The following is a 19953-nucleotide window of genomic DNA, read 5'->3' on the forward strand; positions in this document are numbered from 1 at the left end:
CTACCCCTCACTGTCGCCACTTTTGCTGATACCTACTAAAGCTTTAAGTCACTGGCATCAATGTATTACTTACCTATAATTCCTACAATTGAACACTATAAATCTGTAGTAATTAAGGAGTGCCACAGTGAACCCTTCATTACTTACAGACTACATCTTTCACACTCAGCATGCAACCCCTCCATGCTGCCTGTTGTTATACCTTGCACACTGCCACAGGAAGTTTTGCATATGATGTACTTGCAACAGACAACCACTGATACAGCTATGAACCATTAAGGTTGCCTGTAAGTGAATTTAGATCTTGAGCACATTCAATTATTTAATTTTATTCAACCCACACATTACAAATCACACTCACAATTCTGACAACCACGATGAATACTATAAAACAAGGATCTGCTATATAATATGTATAACCATAACAGTTCCACATGCACACACACATGAAACTGCAAATTAGTATGCTCGATTATCTCCACGTTCCCGTCGTTGTCTGCCCCAGTCTTGACCTTGGCGACCAAAATTCTGCCTGTCTCTGAAGCCACCTTGGTTGCCTCCTCGATTGTAAAAATTACCTGTAATGCACAAATGAAGACAAACTCTGTAAAATAGTTCAGATGTTGCACAGTAATTCTACAAAATTTGTGAATCAAAACTGCTTTCATATTCAATATTAAAATCACGTCAACAATACTTACATCATTATATAACCTATATGTTCTGTACATATTCAAATTTAATGCAAATTGTACCTGTGCTCAATGTTTACACAGAAGTATGTCAAATGCCCTCTGAACTTGACATTTTCAAAAGCCATGTGTTGATATTGAGACTCATTAGAGGATGAAAAAAAATGTTTCAAGAGATAGCACAGTCATTTGACAAATGAGTTTACTGAACTTATGCTACAGTTTACAGATAGTCACTACAATATTAATGGTCCTGCAAGTACCCGCAGATCGCAAACAGATAAAATTCTGAACAATGTTGGACAAGTACAAAACATTGTTTTGGAGTTCAAATCTGTTATTGTGAAAGAACTGCCATCAATATTAAGAACTGGTGAAAGAAGTGTGTGTGCTGTATATGGGAACAGTTTCCATCAAAAATGATTTTGGTAACTGTTCATACAGTAACCAGAATGACTGTAGAGAATATCTGAAAATAAAATAACGATATGTTAAGAACTATGACAAAAGATGAGACTCATCTGTCAAGAAGCACACACTCAAAGGAGTAACAAGTGGCAAAGTTGTACAGGAAGAAAACCCTAATCTGTGGCTTATCCTGGAGAGTTTTGGGCCCACAATTACTTTATGCAAGTGATGTGGTGGACACTCTCCCACACACAACCAATGTTACATCATACGCATCTGTAATGTTACAAAGGCAGCTAAGCCAAGCCCTGTCATATACGTTTCATCAACAGGAGAACATGTTGTGTTTGTACGGTAATGCAAGGCTTCAATTTAGCCAAAGAATAATGGACACAATAGCAAACCTGGACAGGGGCGCTACTTAAACTTGGAGGAGGGGGAGGAAGAATTCCAGGTATGGGGAGGAGGATTGTGTCACAAGAAGCTCCTGATAAATTAACAGTGAGTGGGGTCAGAGAAAGCAGATACCACAACAACAACAACTTTCGCTTCCTCTCATCTGAAATACACTTATAAGCAGTAGTTTAACTGCAGTTCTTAAACATCAATAATTTATATAGAATAATGTTCATATAATTAACACACTTTGATATATTAAGTATACTAAAATTTGTGATTTAGAGAACTCAATTAAAATTAAATTTCAGTGCAGAGTTAGAAAAAGAATTCCCACAGATTTCCCTGATTTTTCTAGGTAAAATGTAATTACAGGTTTTCGCGAAGCATTGCAAGCCTGTTGGATAATCAACACTGACATGGAAACCTTATCCTCCAGACTTTCCACTGTATCCACAACAAACAGACTTTATTTGTAATTTACATTGATGGATTAGATTTTACTAATACACAAAGTTATATGCACTCAACAAGAATTCTGGAAGTCTTAAATTTCTATGTATGTATCACACACCATGGCCACTTAATAAAAGGCTCTCCAATACTCTTAGTAACAGACAAATGTATAGACAGACTACAAACAGCCATACATTACAACCTTCATAAATTTTCAATAATACTTGTTTCATCAAGCAACTGTACATAATACACACAAAGCAAAAACATGTAAGACTAACCTTGCTTAAGTTCCAATATCCTTTCATTAGAGTCGATAAAGTTGCTGACTTTATCAGCAAGTTGAAGGGCCAGCGATTGTAAACGGCTGGGTTCACTCCTATGCATTACCACAGTTTGGGTAGGATCATCAAGTGATGCCTGTATGTACAAGACACAACAAATAACAAATTTAAATTATAATTCCATGTTATAATCAAATTGAAGCACACACACACACACACACACACACACACACACACACACACACACACACAGAGAGAGAGAGAGAGAGAGAGAGAGAGAGAGAGAGAATTGTGATATCAACTAACAGCACACATAAGTAATGTAAACTTTGTATTTACCATAAGTTCCTCATTGATTATCATCTTGCTGATAACAGAATGTACAAGTGGATGTTCTAATTCAAACATCTCTGCCAGCGTACACATGGAGATGGAATCATACACATTTGAATATGTAAATAAATATGTTCTCAAGGCTTCTTCCTTTATCAACTTTGTTAACATAGTACGGACTTTATCTGCCTGATAGAAAAGATCCCACACCTGGAACAGAAAAAAACACAGCTATAAACTGCCAAGGTTCACGGTGTCTGCAAAATATGAAAGTATATCAAAGTGCCATCTCCTTCAGTCATTATTTACAATGAAGGAATAACATATCACAGTGCAATAATTCTGTTTAGTAATCAGCTGAACTGTCACAATACGGTCAAGTCCTGATTATCATAATAAAATTTTAAAAATGTAGTGTAAGGTAAGCAAAGATTAATGGTTTGCTGACAAAAGGAGACAAAGAACATAGGTTTGCAGATAAAATGAAGCTATAGCTGTTGAGCAGAAAACACAATATTCCTACAGAAGGAGAAATGCGATGTGAAGTCTTTATTGTTAAGACAGTATACCAAATGACGTCTTTTTAAGTAAAGTGTTGCCTTTAAAAAACATCAGAACATCTAATCACTGCATAATAAATCTGATTTTACATACATAATGTTATTGCATAATTAATAGAACAGTCACGAGAACACAAACAATTTTGAGCTAACCAAGGAACACAGACAATCAATAAATTAAGTTAACTTGCAGCTCAAGATAAAATAGAGGTTCTATTACTCTTCAGCAACCCCTCCCCCCAAGTTCTAATGGTACTTTCTATCGAGAGTGTGTAACATCCAGATTTGCAATTAATAAAATATTCTAGGCAATTACGATGCGGTCAAATAGATTTCACATTAAAACCCAATGTTTCGCCTCCACCTGCGGACATTTTCAACGGGACCATAGCTTCTTTGAGTGTACAGTTCACACCCTGACTCACTACCGACTGGAGCAAAAAATACCATTTAAGCATGCTCGCAGTGGCCTTATGTCACATTCTTTGAACACCCAGGTGTAATTGGCCATTGTCAGATGTTCTTGTCCGCTGTTGCTATGAATCACCCATGGTGGAATACTAATACACATCATCTTCACACTGAGATCTAGATGCCATTCAATTTCACACCCTCCTCCTTCCTATCGATTTTTCTGCGGTGTTTAACAATCTCTATTGCCCTTCTATATGGCCTTTCATGGTATCCACTTGTAGTTGGCGGTGCCAGAGTCCTATCAAGATGTATATAGTGGTCTCCTAGCTGCAAAGCATAATCCACAACAACTTATCTGTCAATCTCCAGCCTTCTACAGTTGTCCTTGTGCTCTTCTAGTCATTTTTTGGCTGTCCTTTTTGCAATGCCCTTATACACCTTCCATAACTACACAGAATCCTAGAAATTCCTGCTTCATCTAGTGATTTGCAAGGTATCTTGGCCAGTTTTAGGTGATCCTGTATCTTCTGGCTGGGTTTGTAGGTTACCGCAATGTACAATTTTTTCAAGATATTTCTTCTGCGGTTAGTAATGCCCTTAATGAAAGATAAGAATACTTTTGGTTTCACAGGTGCTTGTGCATCACTACGATTTTCACACGACGGTCTCAACGCTCTTTTTACCTACACGGACGAATAACCAATCTTGAGCAGCGCATTGGTAAGGTGTTTTAATTCCACTTTAAACAGTTCTGGTTTGCAGCTGTTCCTGGTTCTATCCATCACTAGTTTTTAAGAAGCCTCACTTTAGTTGTAGGTGGTGATTCGAGTCCCGGTATAGGTAAAAGTCTGTGTGCATGGGTTTTAGGTAAATTGAGTGGCCTAAGCTATCTTCATCTTTCCTGAAAGGCCACACAATTTACTGAAAGCCAACAACATAATATATATATAAAAAAAAAAGTTTCATTTCCATGTATGCATGAAATCGTGAAACACATGTACAAAGATCCTGGACAATTTCTGCACACTGGCCGCAGCTGTTCCACCATGTATACAATGTGATTCTGTAAACATCTCTTTCGCAATGCCTCTTCATAGCTCTACTGACAGCTACTGTATTTGCCTACAGCAGTTTTCGCAGTTGAAAGCTGTCAGAAGTGCTGCCAGGTGTCAAGGGTCTCTGAAAGTTGACTCAACTGCAGGAGAGTCTCAGTAATAAAGAGTAAATCTATTAAAAGTTTATGCATGATGCGGCTTATTTTTGTGCATCTCAGTGTATGTCGAACAATGGTATATTTGTGTAGGTACATTCACTGGCATATGTGTATAATGTCTGTAAAATTTATTGATAATAGAATTAGTAGCACAGAGGTGATAAATTTAAGTCACACATGATTCAGCACCACCCCAATGAACCATGAACCTTGCCGTTGGTGGGGAGGCTTGCATGCCTCAACGATACAGACAGCCGTACTGTAGGTGCAACCACAACAGAGGGGTACCCGTTGAGAGGCCAGACAAACGTGTGGTTCCTGAAGAGGGGCATCAACCTTTTCAGTAGTTGCAGGGGCAACAGTCTGGATGATTGACTGATCTGGCCTTGTAACACTAACCAAAATGGCCTAGCTGTTCTGGTACTGTGAACGGCTGAAAGCAAGGGGAAACTACAGACATAATTTTTCCCGAGGGTATGCAGCTTTACTGTATGATTAAATGATGGTGGCGTCCTCTTGGGTAAAATATTCCGGAGGTAAAATAGTCCCCCATTCGGATCTCCGGGCGGGGACTACTCAAGAGGACATCGTTATCAGGAGAAAGAAAACTGGCGTTCTACGGATCGAAGAGTGTGGAATGTCAGATCCCTTAATTGGGCAGGTAGGTTAGAAAATTTAAAAAGGGAAATGGATAGGTTAAAGTTAGATATAGTTGGAATTAGTGAAGTTCGGTGGCAGGAGGAACAAGACTTTTGGTCAGGTGAATACAGGGTTATAAATACAAAATCAAATAGGGGTAATGTAGGAGTAGGTTTAATAATGAATAAAAAAATAGGAGTACAAGTAAGCTACTACAAACAGCATAGTGAACGCACTATTGTGGCCAAGATAGACACAAAGCCCACGCCTACTACAGTAGTACACATTTATATGCCAACTAGCTCTGCAGATGACGAAGAAATTGATGAAATGTATAATGAGATAAAAGAAATTATTCAGGTAGTGAATGGAGACGAAAATTTAATAGTCATGGGTGACTGGAATTCGTCAGTAGGAAAAGGGAGAGAAGGAAACATAGTAGGTGAATATGGATTGGGGCTAAGAAATGAAAGAGGAAGCCGCCTGGTAGAATTTTGTGCAGAGCACAACATAATCATAGCTAACACTTGGTGTTAGCTATGATGAAAGAAGGTTGTATACATGGAAGAGCCCTGGAGATACTAAAAGGTATCAGATAGATTATATAATGGTAAGACAGAGATTTAGGAACCAGGTTTTAAATTGTAAGACATTTCCAGGGGCAGATGTGGACTCTGACCACAATCTATTGGTTATGAACTGTAGATTAAAACTGAAGAAACCGCAAAAAGATGGGAATTTAACGAGATGGGACCTGGATAAACTGAAAGAACCAGAGGTTGTAGAGAGTTTCAGGGAGAGCATAAGGGAACAATTGACAGGAATGGGGGAAAGAAATACAGTAGAAGAAGAATGTGTAGCTTTGAGGGGTGAAATAGTGAAGACAGCAGAGGATCAAATAGGTAAAAAGACGAGGGCTAGTAGAAACCCTTGGGTAACAGAAGAAATATTGAATTTAATTGATGAAAGGAGAAAATATAAAAATGCAGTAAATGAAGCTGGCAAAAAGGAATACAAATGTCTCAAAAATGATATCAACAGGAAGTGCAAAATGGCTAAGCAGGGATGGCTAGAGGACAAATATAAGGATGTAGAGGCTTATCTCACTAGGGGTAAGATAGATAATGCCTACTGGAAAATTAAAGAGACCTTTGGAGAAAGGAGAACCACTTGCATGAATATCAAGAGCTTTGATGGAAACCCAGCTCTAAGCAAAGAACGTAAAGCAGGAAGGTGGAAGGAGTATATAGAGGGCCTATTCATGGGCGATGTACTTGAAGACAATATTTTGGAAATGGAAGAGGATGTAGATGAAGATGAAATGGGATATATGATATTGCGTGAAGAGTTTGACAGAGCACTGAAAGGCCTAAGTCGAAACAAGGCCCCCGGAATAGACAACATTCCATTAGAACTACTGACAGCCTTGGGAGAGCCAGTCCTGACAAAACTCTACCATCTGGTGAGCAAGATGTATAAGACAGGCGAAATACCCTCAGACTTCAAGAAGAATATAGTAATCCCAATCCCAAAGAAAGCAGATGTTGACAGATGTGAAAATTACCTAACTATCAGTTTAGTAAGTCACAGCTGCAAAATACTAATGCGAATTCTTTACAGACGAATGGAAAAACTGACAGAAGCCTACCTCGGGGAAGATCAGTTTGGATTTCGTAGAAATGTTGGAACATGTGAGGCAATACTGACCCTATGACTTATCTTAGAAGAAAGATTAAGGAAAGGCAAAACTATGTTTCTAGCATTTGTAGACTTAGAGGAAGCTTTTGACAATGTTGATTGGAATACTCTCTTTCAAATTCTGAAGGTGGCAGGGGTAAAATACAGTGAGCGAAAGGCTATTTACAATTTGTACAGAAAGCAGATGGCAGTTATAAGAGTCAAGGGGCATTTTGGGGAAGCAGTGGTTGGGAAGGGAGTGAGACATGGTTGTAGCCTATCCCCGATGTTATTCAATCTGTATATTGAGCAAGCAATAGAGGAGACAAAAGAAAAGTACAGAGTAGGTATCAAAATCCATGGAGAAGAAATAAAAACCTTGAGGTTCGCTGATGACATTGTAATTCTGTCAGAGACAGCAAAGGACTTGGAAGAGCAGTTGAACGGAATGGACAGTGTCTTGAAAGGAGGGTATAAGATGAACATCAACAAAAGCAAAACGAGGATAATTGAATGTAGTCGAATGAAGTCGGGTGATGCTGAGAGAATTAGATTAGGAAATGAGACACTTAAAAGTAGTAAAGGACTTTTGCTATTTGGGGAGCAAAATAACTGATGATGGTCGAAGTAGAGAGGATATAAAATGGCAATGGCAAGGAAAGCGTTTCTGAAGAAGAAAAATTGTTTTACATCGAGTATAGATTTATATGTCAGGAAGTCGTTTCTGAAAGTATTTGTATGGAGTGTAGCCATGTATGGAAGTGAAACATATACGATAAATGGTTTGAACAAGAAGAGAATAGAAGCTTTCTAAATGTGTGCTACAGAAGAATGCTGAAGATTAGATCGGTAGATCACATATCTAATGAGGAGCTCTTGAACATAATTGGAGAGAAGAGGAGTTTGTGGCACAATTTGAGTAGAAGAAGGGATCGGTTGGTAGGACATGTTCTGAGACATCGAGGGATCACCAATTTAGTATTGGAGGGCAGCGTGGAGGGTAAAAATCGTAGAGGGAGACCAAGAGATGAATATGGTAAGCAGATTCAGAAGGATGTAGGTTGCAGTACGTACGGGGAGATGAAGAAGCTTGCACAGGATACAGTAGCATGGAGAGCTACATCAAACCAGTCTCAGGACTGAAGACCACAACAACAACAACAACATGATTCAGCAGTTTTTCATGCATCTCTCTGTTTTTGATGATGCACCTACTGAACTACGATAGGTTGTTGGTTCTTAACCCACAGTTTGATTATGTTGTTAGGTTTGTGGGGCACTCAACTGTGCGGTTATCAGCACCCATACACAGTCCAAGTTTTTTTACACAGTCCAATCTAGCCACTGTCACAAATGATGATGATGATGATGATGATGATGATGATGATGATGATGATAAAATGATAAGGACAGCACAAACACCCAGTCCCCGGGCAGAGAAAATACCCAACCTGGCCAGGAATCGAACATGGGACCCCATGATCCAGAAGCTGCAATGCTAGCCACTAGACCACGAGCTGCGCACTTAACCCACAGTGCTAGTTGCCTAACAGTACGGGATATGCGTACCAACTTTAGTTGAAATTGATCCAGTGGTTTAACGAGAGATATGGAACGAATACATGTACATACATACATACAGCCATTTTTATAATATGTACAGTTTTGCATCGCCCAGAAATCGAACCCAGACCACCTGTGCAGTAGGTATGTATTCTACCTCAAAGCCATAGCGTGGCTGATTTGAGAACACATGCGCAACAACACTACACTCAGAGCGCACCCGCCCGCACTCACTAGTAGCAGGATTCAGCAATGACTGTCATATGTTGACCAGCTCTGCTGAGAGGGAGACAGTGTTTCACCGAATAGCACCACGGGCTGCCATTCTTGGTTTACCTGTTGCTGAAGTTGCGAGACACATCGCCCATCAAAGCATGAGGAACTTGTGGAACAGGGTATGCCACAAATGGGGCCTCTGTGAAGGAAGTCTTCACGTTGTTGAAGGCATTTCTGCTTCACTAGTTCATTGTAACTTGTCTCTTGGTATACAAAATGAGAATTGAGAGACGATATATATATATACAGCAAATCAAAAGTAATTTAAGGATTTGACTGAAAGAACACAAAAAAAATCTTCTTTGCTCAGTCCAGTATTAGACCTAGAGGGCTATGTTACAGTCAAAATCTAACTTCTTGCTGGTCTTCCTATGTCTCTTACTTTCGCATTGCTATTTGAGGATTTTCAGGGGATCTGCTCAGTCTTCACGCATAGTGCTCAGTCACATCCATAGTACACGGTGTTACCAAAATGTATTGTAGTTCTGTACTGTGCTGAGGACTGGTTTTAATTTGAGATCCTTAAGGATGTCATCAGATCTTTTCCAGTCCCACAGTGTGCAGCCAGCTGTTGTTCTCATAAACTGCATCTACCTTAGGTATTTGAATGCAGATACTTGCTCAAGGATTGTTTTGTTTACTGAAATTCCCAATGAAGGGCATTTATTGAGGGGGATCTCCATGTTATACATCTTTGCAGGTTATATAATGAGCACTGTAGACTATTCTCCAATTCTGGAAAATTTACTTTATCGTCTGTCAACAGCAATGCGTCTTGATCAGTTTGTCTATTGTGTTTCTGCTATAAGGATTCTCTCTCAATTCAATGGTGTTTTTTATATTATGTTGAACAGAACTATCAACATTCTTGTCTTACTCCTTGGTCAATGCGTTCCCATTCAGGCAGCTGTTGTCTGGTTCTGACTGCAATCACGTTTTAGATGTGTATCTTCTGAATTGCTTTTATGATGTATAATGGGGGTGTTTCTTTCTGCCAGGACTATTTTCTTCTGCCACTTGTATCTTAGGCTTTCTTGACAAGTTGGCTGATGAACCTAAATCACCCAATGTTATGTACAAGGTCAAGGCCTTTTTCAGCTGAGTGTAACTGTTAGACACATGGCCTGTGAAGTTAATTTCCTCAATATCATTTCAGCTATGCCGTGAATACGAATTATGCACAACCTTTAACAACAAATCAAGACTCCTTTCAGTATTTCAGACAAATGACATTTATTTTTTGGAAGAACAGAGTAAAAATAATATAAATGCTAAATACCAAATACCTCATTTACAAATTTCAGTACCATTAACAACATATCTGAATTAATTAATAGGTCATACACTTTATTTCACAAGCTTGAATAGTGAAAAACATTCCAGCACATAAACCTTTCATTCGGACCCCCCTTACCGTTTGTGGTGATTTGCTTTAATTTCTTTATAGCTTCAGCTTAACCAAATTTTTGAGAGTATGTTCAGTAATCCAGTGTGCTCCTGTTTCTTTTGCTGCCGGTTTCTTGCAAGGTGTGGTATTGTGAACTTGATGGCCCTGATGCTCCTGGTACATCTTTCCGATTTCCAATGTTTATCAATGCAACTGCAACTTTCCCTTGAAACTCAGTTAAGTCAATTACAGACTAAGCACTGACAACTGCCATATTTCTGAGGAGCTTAAATGCAACCTTGGAGTACCACTTCATTCCTTTTCATAAAGTTGAGGCATATGACGCCATTTGATCTGACACACATATGAAGGATTTTGCAGAATTATATTCCAAAATTGTGAATGGCTTTTTGTCTGCTCCTTTTCCTGAGGTGACTAGTACCAATTCTGAGGCTCCTTAATGGTCAGAAACAAGTTATCTCGCTTGACCTTCCATTTTCCTTCAGTAAACTTGTGTTACTCTGCATGTACGACTTTTCACCATTGTTGATCTTTCGTTTCACTACAGTTGTTGGATTGTACTTTGTTATTCCTCAATGTATCAATGAGGTGGATCGAAAGTTTGTTCAATTTATGGTCTAAGACAACAGTTGTGCAGTAATTGTCAGCATAAAGAGTGCATCCAACATTCAACAATGTACTGATCAACTCCATCACTACACGGGAGACACTTCATGATCTTCGGGAGCCGTCTCCTTTCCAGCGTACACTTTCACATGACAGGTACATCCTCCCTAAAAACACAGCTTTAATAGCTTGAGACCATATTTATGATGGTTCCCTAGAATATACCGACACAACAAAAGCCTTCCTCTGAACAGTACCATAGTTTCATCAGTGCAAACTTTCTGACTAGGACAATTCACTTAATGAAATTTATAGTTTACCTGATCAACTACTGGTGAAATCTTCATAACACCACCATACAGTATGCCTTTGTTTGTGCCAGAATTTTCCCGAAAATGTACAAAGGGCATTCAAAAAGTTTTGCAAGATCATCTCTAATTTCTTTATTTTTTGCAGGAGGAGAATGAAATTTTTTGTGAACATACTTGGAACATTTAGCTATAAGTTGGTATATGAAAGTATTTTCTTTTATTTACAGGTGAGCCATAATGTATCGTGAAGTAGATGTCAGGTTGCAACAACGGTCAGTGATGGAGTTCCTCTTCAAGACCAGCAATGACTCTGCCAGATCGATTCACAGGAAGTTGCCCCCTGTTTATGGGGAGGACACAGTGGTTCGCAGCAGTACCCAGCGGTGGTTGCTGAGGTTTAAAGGTGTTTTCTCTCTACTGGAAAATCCATGACGCGGTAGACCATCGACAGCAGTGAGTGATGTTAATAAGGAGACCATTGATCAAATCATCCGAAATGACAGTTGTGTGACGACACGACAGCTTGCTGAAATGACTCTTTTGTCACTGGGTAGTGTGGTATCAATGGTACAGTCACTAGGGCACAGAAAAATCTGTGCACATTGGGTGCCTAGATTATTGACAAGAGAAATGAAATTGATGAAGGAGAATGTGTGCGAGAGTCTCATGAAGGCCTTTACTGAAGAGCTGAAACAGTGTTTTGATGGTGTCATTATCCAGGATGAAACATGGTTGTTTTTGTGCGAATCTGAGAGCAAAACCCAATCAATGGAGTGGTATCCTCCGGGTTCCCCTCAGAAGAAGAGAGCAAGACTTTCACGAACAGCTGGCTGAATAGTGAGAAAGACCTTATTTCCTGTGCCAAGCGATGGTGTAAAATTCAATCCTCAGAATTTTACCAAAAGAGCATTTACACCATGGAAAGAACGTTGGGTTAGATGTGTCATAGCTGATGGAGGCTACACTGAGTAGGCTCAATATCTAGCTAAATGTTCCAAGTATGTCCACAAGAAATCTCATTCTCCTCCTGCAAAAAATAAAAAAATTAAAGACATCTGTGCAAAACTTTTTAATGCCCTCTGTAGCATAATCAAAAGAGCTTCATGCCTGCTGTGAGGCACTGCCTTTCGTACTTCACTTCTGTATAGTGTATTCTTTGACCAATAACTTTCGAGTGTAGGTTTTCGGCCAAAGCCAATCCACAAAATGAATCAAAAAACATAGCACTTTATTTTTTGTGTCCACCCAATGTTGTCTGTTGTGTTCTGTACGTTTTCCATTGACAATATTGTCAATCATTTGTTACTCAGTATGATGATCTTTCCCGATGATGATTATTTCCAGAAGTGGATCATCAGAAAGCAATCAGTAAAAATCAAACTCATCACATCTTCCAGTCATTTTTGTCTTCACATGATCAGCAATTCCCTCATTACAGGTTGTCCTAAAATCATTCATATTTCCAGTTACATCACGCCAAATAACTTCGGAGATGTCCCTAGGAGGAGCACTTGCTGATTCCCCAATCATTTGATTTTTGTTTTTCTCAATCCAATGGCATTAGAATTGTAGGAATCATTACCAGAACACTCAGGAGAGTAATCCTGGATCATCAGTCAGAAACTTTACCAAACAGTGAATTCACTTCCCTTTTCCAGCCAACCCACAACTGTCTATGTGTTGAACATTATTACATACTCACATGAAAACAAGCTCTAATCTTCTCAGAAACATGACTTCAATTGCACACAAGCTCTAGCAACATTGCTGCATGGGTTCCCCCGAGTGTGCAGAACTTTTAAATGCAAGGAAATAGTTGACTGCAAGACAAACTACAGGAGTCGACTGTCACAATATCCATCAATGAATTTTGGAACTGAAAATGCACAGCCCCTCCAGGTGGCCTGCGCAACTATATACCCATTTGAATTCAATGTAGCTGTATACACATGGGCTAGAATGCGTATCAATTTGATACAACGTGATCAGCCAGGGAAGTCGCCTTATGTATCAGGTTGACACACACAGCAGTACATGTGTTAAAATCAATAAATGCTAGATGTTTTTCCATATCAAAGTATTTCCTCTGTGGTTACTGCAGTCTCTGACGTCACTTTTTTTCATGGTTTGGGATGACAAATGCTCTCTGCCATCTTCCTGGTGGAGTTTCTCCTCCCCTGATTCTGTTCATAAAGTTCAACAACAATTGTTTCCCAGTTTGATACTGCAGCCATAGCTCTTGAAAATATGTCTGCTAGTCTCTTTGTTCTTCTCCTGAATGTCTGAAACACATCTTACTTATGTGTTTAATTTCTTAAATATTGTGACTGTTGGATGTCTTGCTACATTTCTTTCCAGGTTGTTTTGAAATGTGCCCATTGTTCTCTGTGCCTTTTTTTAGTTCCTCTTTGCGATTCATAGTCAGTAAAGTCGTCTGCTTTCTTTGTTGCCAAATAACACTCATAAGCATTTCTTCCAACTTCACCATTGATACCACACCATGCCACTCCACATTCCGAAGTTGGGAGCAACTGTGTGACTGCACCGCCAATCTGTGTCTGCCACTGAGACGAGCCCCAATCAGCCAACGAACCAGCAGAGCTACCAGAGCTGACATACGAATGCTGCACATCGCAACTGCCCCAGTCCAGCTTGTCATCTGATCACGAAGCCTCAGTACACAGTCTCAGCTACTACAGTGTATATATATGGACCTGTCCTGACACTCAGGACTTTTACACATTAGTGATTTGGACTTGTCATTGGGGAATGAGTTAAAGTGAAACAAAGCTTATCAAACACTACTTGTGAATCTCATTCTTGTGCTCTCTGTAATTGCATCCACTAACTCCTTAGCATCCACTGCAGGACAACCAAACAGATAACTCTCTTGATATCCTCGTCCCAGATTTTTTCTCCATGTTTTCTACCCCAACACTTCTTTATTCCTATGGTCTTTTGCTGCTGCTTTCACAATTTTGGTCAGGCTTTTCCATTCTAGTTCAACAGTTGCCTCTGCTTAAAGCTACTCAATTTCTCTTAATCTTCTCTGGTACAGCCATGTGATTTTTTGACCTTGCAAGAGCTCAACTCTATATAGCAGATGGATTTGATTTATTGGCTCTCCTCACTTTGTGTGTCATTCAGTTAAGTAGGTGGAAATTTTTCTGTACCTACTGAGTTTGATAATTTCATAGGCCCTAAAGATTTTTGTGTCAAGCATTTACTTTCTAGTATCTCATTGGTTGTAGTACAGTCAGACCAGTTGTATTTATGCGAATCCTTGTGTGGGAATGATTTCTTGCATATGTAGAGCTTCTCAGAAAATGCTATTTCAATCCGTTTTTATCCACTTCTACTTTTTACAGGTTCTTCATGTGGTCCTATTTTGTTTTCTGTTCTTGTGTTATCAATTCTACCAAATTAAGTCACCCATTAAAAGAAGGTATTCCTTCTTACTGATCTTACGTAAGATTCCTTTAAGTTTTGTACATAGCTAATTTCTTCCTTTCTCCCCACTCTGGAGCATATACAACACCTCTGGGAAACCTCACTGCATTTTTAGTCTCGATAGTACAATCCATTCATTCCACAATGAACACAAAATCTAACAACAATAACCTACATAAATTCACAATGCACCCCATAATGACAAATGTTCATGCCAAAACTTTGTTAATAACCTCTAAATCCCTCATTGTGCAAAGAAAGGGAAGAAAATGAATATTCTAGCAGAAACCAAAATTTTTTAATATTTTTAAAAATCATCCACATGCACTAACAAACAAACTGAACTAAGAAACAAGAGATATCTCGATAATTTTACTTGCATTTAGCTCTGGCTAATCAAAACTAGAACAGCAGATTCCCCACTGACAGTTAGGATTATTTACATGATACGCCATAACTTTTTAATAATTTTAATTATATTTTTATTAGCTCTTTTTTCTTTGGGTTTAATTAAAAATATGCCCTTACGATGTACCACAGCTTTTCTGTTGTGGGCTGCTGCTGTTAAATGTTGATGCAATAAATGATGAGAAGTGAACAGGACGACTCATGAGTTGATTGTTGGTAGCCAATCAGAATATTCATTCATAATTTCCTATGCTTCATAAATAATGCAAAATAGAAAGAGAGAGATACAAGTAGGTTCTGCATATTCCGTTAAAAAAATTATTAGATTTAGTTATTATCCTTGGTGTCTGTATACAAAACATACCAACAGCACCAAGCAGTGGAAGAGCCTGGTACACCGTAAGTTCACTTTTGCAAAGTCTTGTGTCAAACATACCTTGGCATTCATTTTTTCATTTATGATGAAATTTCTACATGCCAGCCAATTTCCATTTCTCATTGCTTTAGAAGCTGCAACTACATGCTCCCTCATCGATTCTGGTGGTCCAACCAATGACTGACGCTCACTGGAACGGAGTTGTTGATAAAACGTCTTTGAAATCATGCGACGACGAGCATCAAATTCGTGAGCTGAAATAACAACAGTTCATTTCACTTCTTTGCTGATGAAGAAAAACGTTATCTTATTCAGAGATGAACAGTCCATCCTGTATTTTAAAAGATGGATTTGTGTTGATCAGCTCCATATGATAAATTTTTCTTTACTTGCAAAATATATTTCCTCATAACTACTGTTTTCTTGGAGATCAAATGTGGGGAAACTGTTGATGGTCATATGGTGGGTGCTTCTGTAATCAAGGTGACCTGAAATATTTGGTGTTTCAAGAGGCACTGTATTGCATATTTATACCAGGAAAAGTTAAAAAATATGAACCGTTAAGTCACAATGAAACAAAATTGATCATGACAAACTGACGAGAATTGTGACGAAAAATAAGATGGGATGACAGCTCCAAAAGTTACTGCAGGCATGAATGTCGCATTCATGAAGCATGTCAACACTCACACAACATGAAGGCAGCTCCATAAGCAAGGAATTGCAGTCTGCGATGGAATTACAAAACCATTATCAGTGGTTAAATGCCAGCAACAGGAGAATGTGATGCCAAAGCTCTAAAACCTGGACTAAGGGGCAATAAAAGAAAGTTATTTGGCTGGATGAGTTTTGTTCCACATTGTTTACAACTTCTGGCCGAGTTCACACTTGGAGTGAAATATGGCAGGGGTTCAATGACGACTTGGGCAGCCATACTGCAGTATCCATGGGCCCTATGGTTACTCTGCAAGGTCAGATTATTGCCAAGGATTGTGTGACCAATCTGGCCAATCAGATCCATCCCATGGAATAATATTTGTTCGCCAAGAGTGACGTCGTGTTCCGAGACAACAGGGCCCCTGTTCACACAGCTCCCATCATCCAGGACTCGTTTTGTGAGCACGAAGATGAACTGTGTAATCTCCCCTCAGCACCAGTCACCAGATCTCCATATTACTGAGCCTTTATGGTGTACATTGGAGAGAATGGTATGCAATTGCTACTCCCTCTGTCACCATTACCTGATTTGCCACTATTTTGCAAGAAGACTGATGTAACATTTCATTGAAAACCAAAGAGGACCTGTATTTATCCATTCCAAAATAACTGGAAGCTATTCTGAATAACAATGGTTTTCCTGCACTGTATTATTGGGCATGATAATGTATTGTGTTTTGGGTGTTTCCATTTTCTTGTACTTTCTAAACACAGTCAGCTGTATACACCATTCAGTATATTATGCATGCTGAGGATCAGCAATGATGTCACAAAAGCCATTATATATTGTGGCTTATATGGCATCACCTAAGTAAATGTCAACATATCTGGCACGCTGGATGGAATATATCATTATTGCTTTGAGGAATTACTTAAACGTCAGTGATTTCATGGGGTCTGCTATGGGGTTTGATGATGGAGTTAAGCAACTCTGAAACTGATTACATTCGAATATGTGGTAACCAACAGAAAAATGCTCCTGTCAGAGCACAAGACTCTTGACAGAAAAGTGGGAAACCAGCCACCTCAATTCTCATTCTGCTTTCCTCACTAAAACTTTTTCAGCTAGTTGCTTTTCTTTGCCTGCTACATCAGGGCGTGCTGCTTATATAAAATGAATTCTTTAGGTTAGTAAAGTTTTGACAGTTTATTTATATCTTTCAACACATTTATATGTTTTGACACATATAAATAACAAATCAGTATGCATAATTTACAGTTAACAGTAAACTGTTTGCTTTCATTTTCCATGGACATGTTGTCCATCAAACACAATTCATCAAAAAGGCCTGACTTATGATTTATATCTTAAAGGAGTAAAAATGTTATTAAAAATATTTCACTGTAATTGGGCCTTCCACTTTTACGTAATTTTTGTCAGTCATTTTATCATCTTTTGAGGCATATTAAGATCCTTTTTAGCCCATTGTTTTTGTCACCGGAATATCACACTTTGGGTAGATTTTGACAGACCTTGCGTGGTCATTATACCGAGATGCATGTCACAAAATGTTATTAGTGAAAAAATGCTGACTAAAACCAAATTTTGGTGACTTCAGAAGCCTTGCAATGACCCTAGAACTGTTGCTATATGTTCACTACATCAGTTAAAACTACATTTATGCCTCAGACCAGATATTACATGCATAAGGACAGTAACTTTGAACCTTTGGATCTTGGTCAAAAAAAATTTGGAAGTGCCCCAAGAATATCATCTTAAGATCACATGGCACAAGTGTTGACCATCGATCATGAACACAAATTAAAGAAGTGCTCGTCACCACAACTGGTACTTTTCATACCCAAAAATCATTGCGTTTGCGGTTTTTCTCAGAAACCGGCCATGAACAAATGGTGCTTTATGTCACGTAAGGTCTGCCCTGGACCACACCTAATGCAAAAAAACCAAACGATTTCCTTAATTTGCCGAGGCTGGAGGAAATGTGTAAACATTAAATTTAGACCTAGTGCTATAGTATAGCTACAGTAATCTCATTCTTCCAATAAGTATAAATGGTTCAAATGGCTCTGAGCACTATGGGACTTAAAAGCTGTGGTCATCAGTCCCCTCCAATAAGTATACAAATGGATACTAGGCAGAGGGCTATCAAAAACACTTGACATGTCTCTTGTGATCTCTACAATATGAGATATGACCACATTAAGATTTTTGCCTGTGGCTTTTTGAAACATACTGGCATCATACAGTGTCAAGCATGTACCAATCAAGAATACTTCTGTTAATAGGAAATAATATTTTTAAGTAGTGAGAAATTGATCTAATCTTAATTCTTACAAGATTTTTAATATGTACAAAAATCAAATGAGTACAGCATCAATTAAAAATGAAATCATCATTATAAGAAACTGCTCTTACTAGTTCAGTTGCTGTACTGTGCAATAGCATATAATTACTTTGTTTTTTCGTGTTCACAAAAGAACAATAATTAATACAGAAATTAGTTTCTTACCTGCCATGTATGGTATTTCAATGAGCATAGCTGATACAAGATACACACACTCCAAGAGCTCAAGATTAATATGCATATGGAATGGCATCTGCCTCTGTTTCTCTATTTTCTCTTGCTCCTTGCTCCTCTCATGCTGCCGCTGGAGAAAGAAATAGTTTTATGATTAATTGTCATTAATTTCACAGACATGCATATTTTCAAGTCTTCCGATTCAAATAGGAAATCAACCTACCTGAGGTAGCAAACCTTGGGCAAGAAGTTCTTTGACCTTTCCAGTCATCATCAAATCAACTAGGCAATTATGCGCATCCTTGATATTCGCATGCCTGAATGCACACAGTCCTAAGTGCGCCATTGTACGGTTGTAAAGTATCTAAGCACGAAAAAATAAAAGATCGACTGTAAACACGTGATTTGCATTTGTTACTAAATGTATACAATTAATTTATTACTGCTTCAATGCCAATGTAACAAAAATGTAGCTTTGAATTCAAGTAGTCTCACTCTCATCTCCCATGAACATCATCTTTGCTGCTAATCTCTTACTGTGCTCCCTGTCAGGGAGCGTACATGGTTCTTTGGTTAGAAAGGGAAGAAAGTAAGTGTTCATAATGGTTAATACTCAGAGGATCAGACGAATTGGTAATGTCGAGCAAACTGATGACACACTCCCTTGATAAATCCACTGGAGCAAGATCTGCACTGATGACAAGAAATAGCTCAAAAACAAGGATAGCACAAACCCACATCAAAATATTAGATATTTTACAATAGAAGATTATAAACTTCAGTGCTTAATCGCACAAATAGATGCTGATCAGCTCAGACAGGATCGTACAAGACATGAAGCAGAAGCTTGAGAACCTCGTAAATCCAACCTTGATCCACATACAATTAGGTCCAACAGATGTATACACTTTTCCACATGGCCTGGTCTACTAACACGTAAATATCTAACTATAATATAGCCATACAGAACTATGGGTTAAAAAGTGTGCACTCAGAAAAAGAGTGGCTACTCCCATCTTTGATGTGTGTGTAATGGTACAAATAGGCAGGCCCACTCTAGCACAACAGGAATCTCACACAGCAAAGTTTTTGTTGCACCTTTGTAATGGAGTCCTAGCAGTGTAAAATGCCACATCTTTCCTAGGTTAAAATGTATTCCAGGGCCACCACCTGTTAACACCTATTGCCGTAACAAGCAAGTGGGGGGACTACATAAGGCTGAGAGCACAACATGAGTCAAGAAGTAATTAAATCAATTTTATTTCGAAGTATCTAAAAATTTAGCT

At 38.7% G+C, this 19953-nt stretch overlaps 1 protein-coding gene across 1 annotated transcript in view; it reads right to left on the bottom strand.

Annotated features, from left to right (window-relative positions):
* Positions 1-309: 309 nt before the first annotated feature.
* LOC124544670 (eukaryotic translation initiation factor 3 subunit C) overlaps positions 310-19953 on the bottom strand; it is a 66348-nt gene continuing 46704 nt past the window's right edge. The window contains exons 13-18 of the mRNA XM_047123290.1: positions 18891-19031; positions 18659-18797; positions 15531-15724; positions 2576-2779; positions 2234-2372; positions 310-578 (exon numbers count right to left, since the gene is read on the bottom strand). Coding sequence (XP_046979246.1) covers positions 460-578; positions 2234-2372; positions 2576-2779; positions 15531-15724; positions 18659-18797; positions 18891-19031 — 936 coding nt within the window. The 3' untranslated portion in view covers positions 310-459. The remainder of the gene's footprint in view (positions 579-2233; positions 2373-2575; positions 2780-15530; positions 15725-18658; positions 18798-18890; positions 19032-19953) is intronic.

Source organism: Schistocerca americana, chromosome 8, assembly GCF_021461395.2.
Source record: "Schistocerca americana isolate TAMUIC-IGC-003095 chromosome 8, iqSchAmer2.1, whole genome shotgun sequence".
NCBI lineage: Eukaryota > Metazoa > Arthropoda > Insecta > Orthoptera > Acrididae > Schistocerca > Schistocerca americana.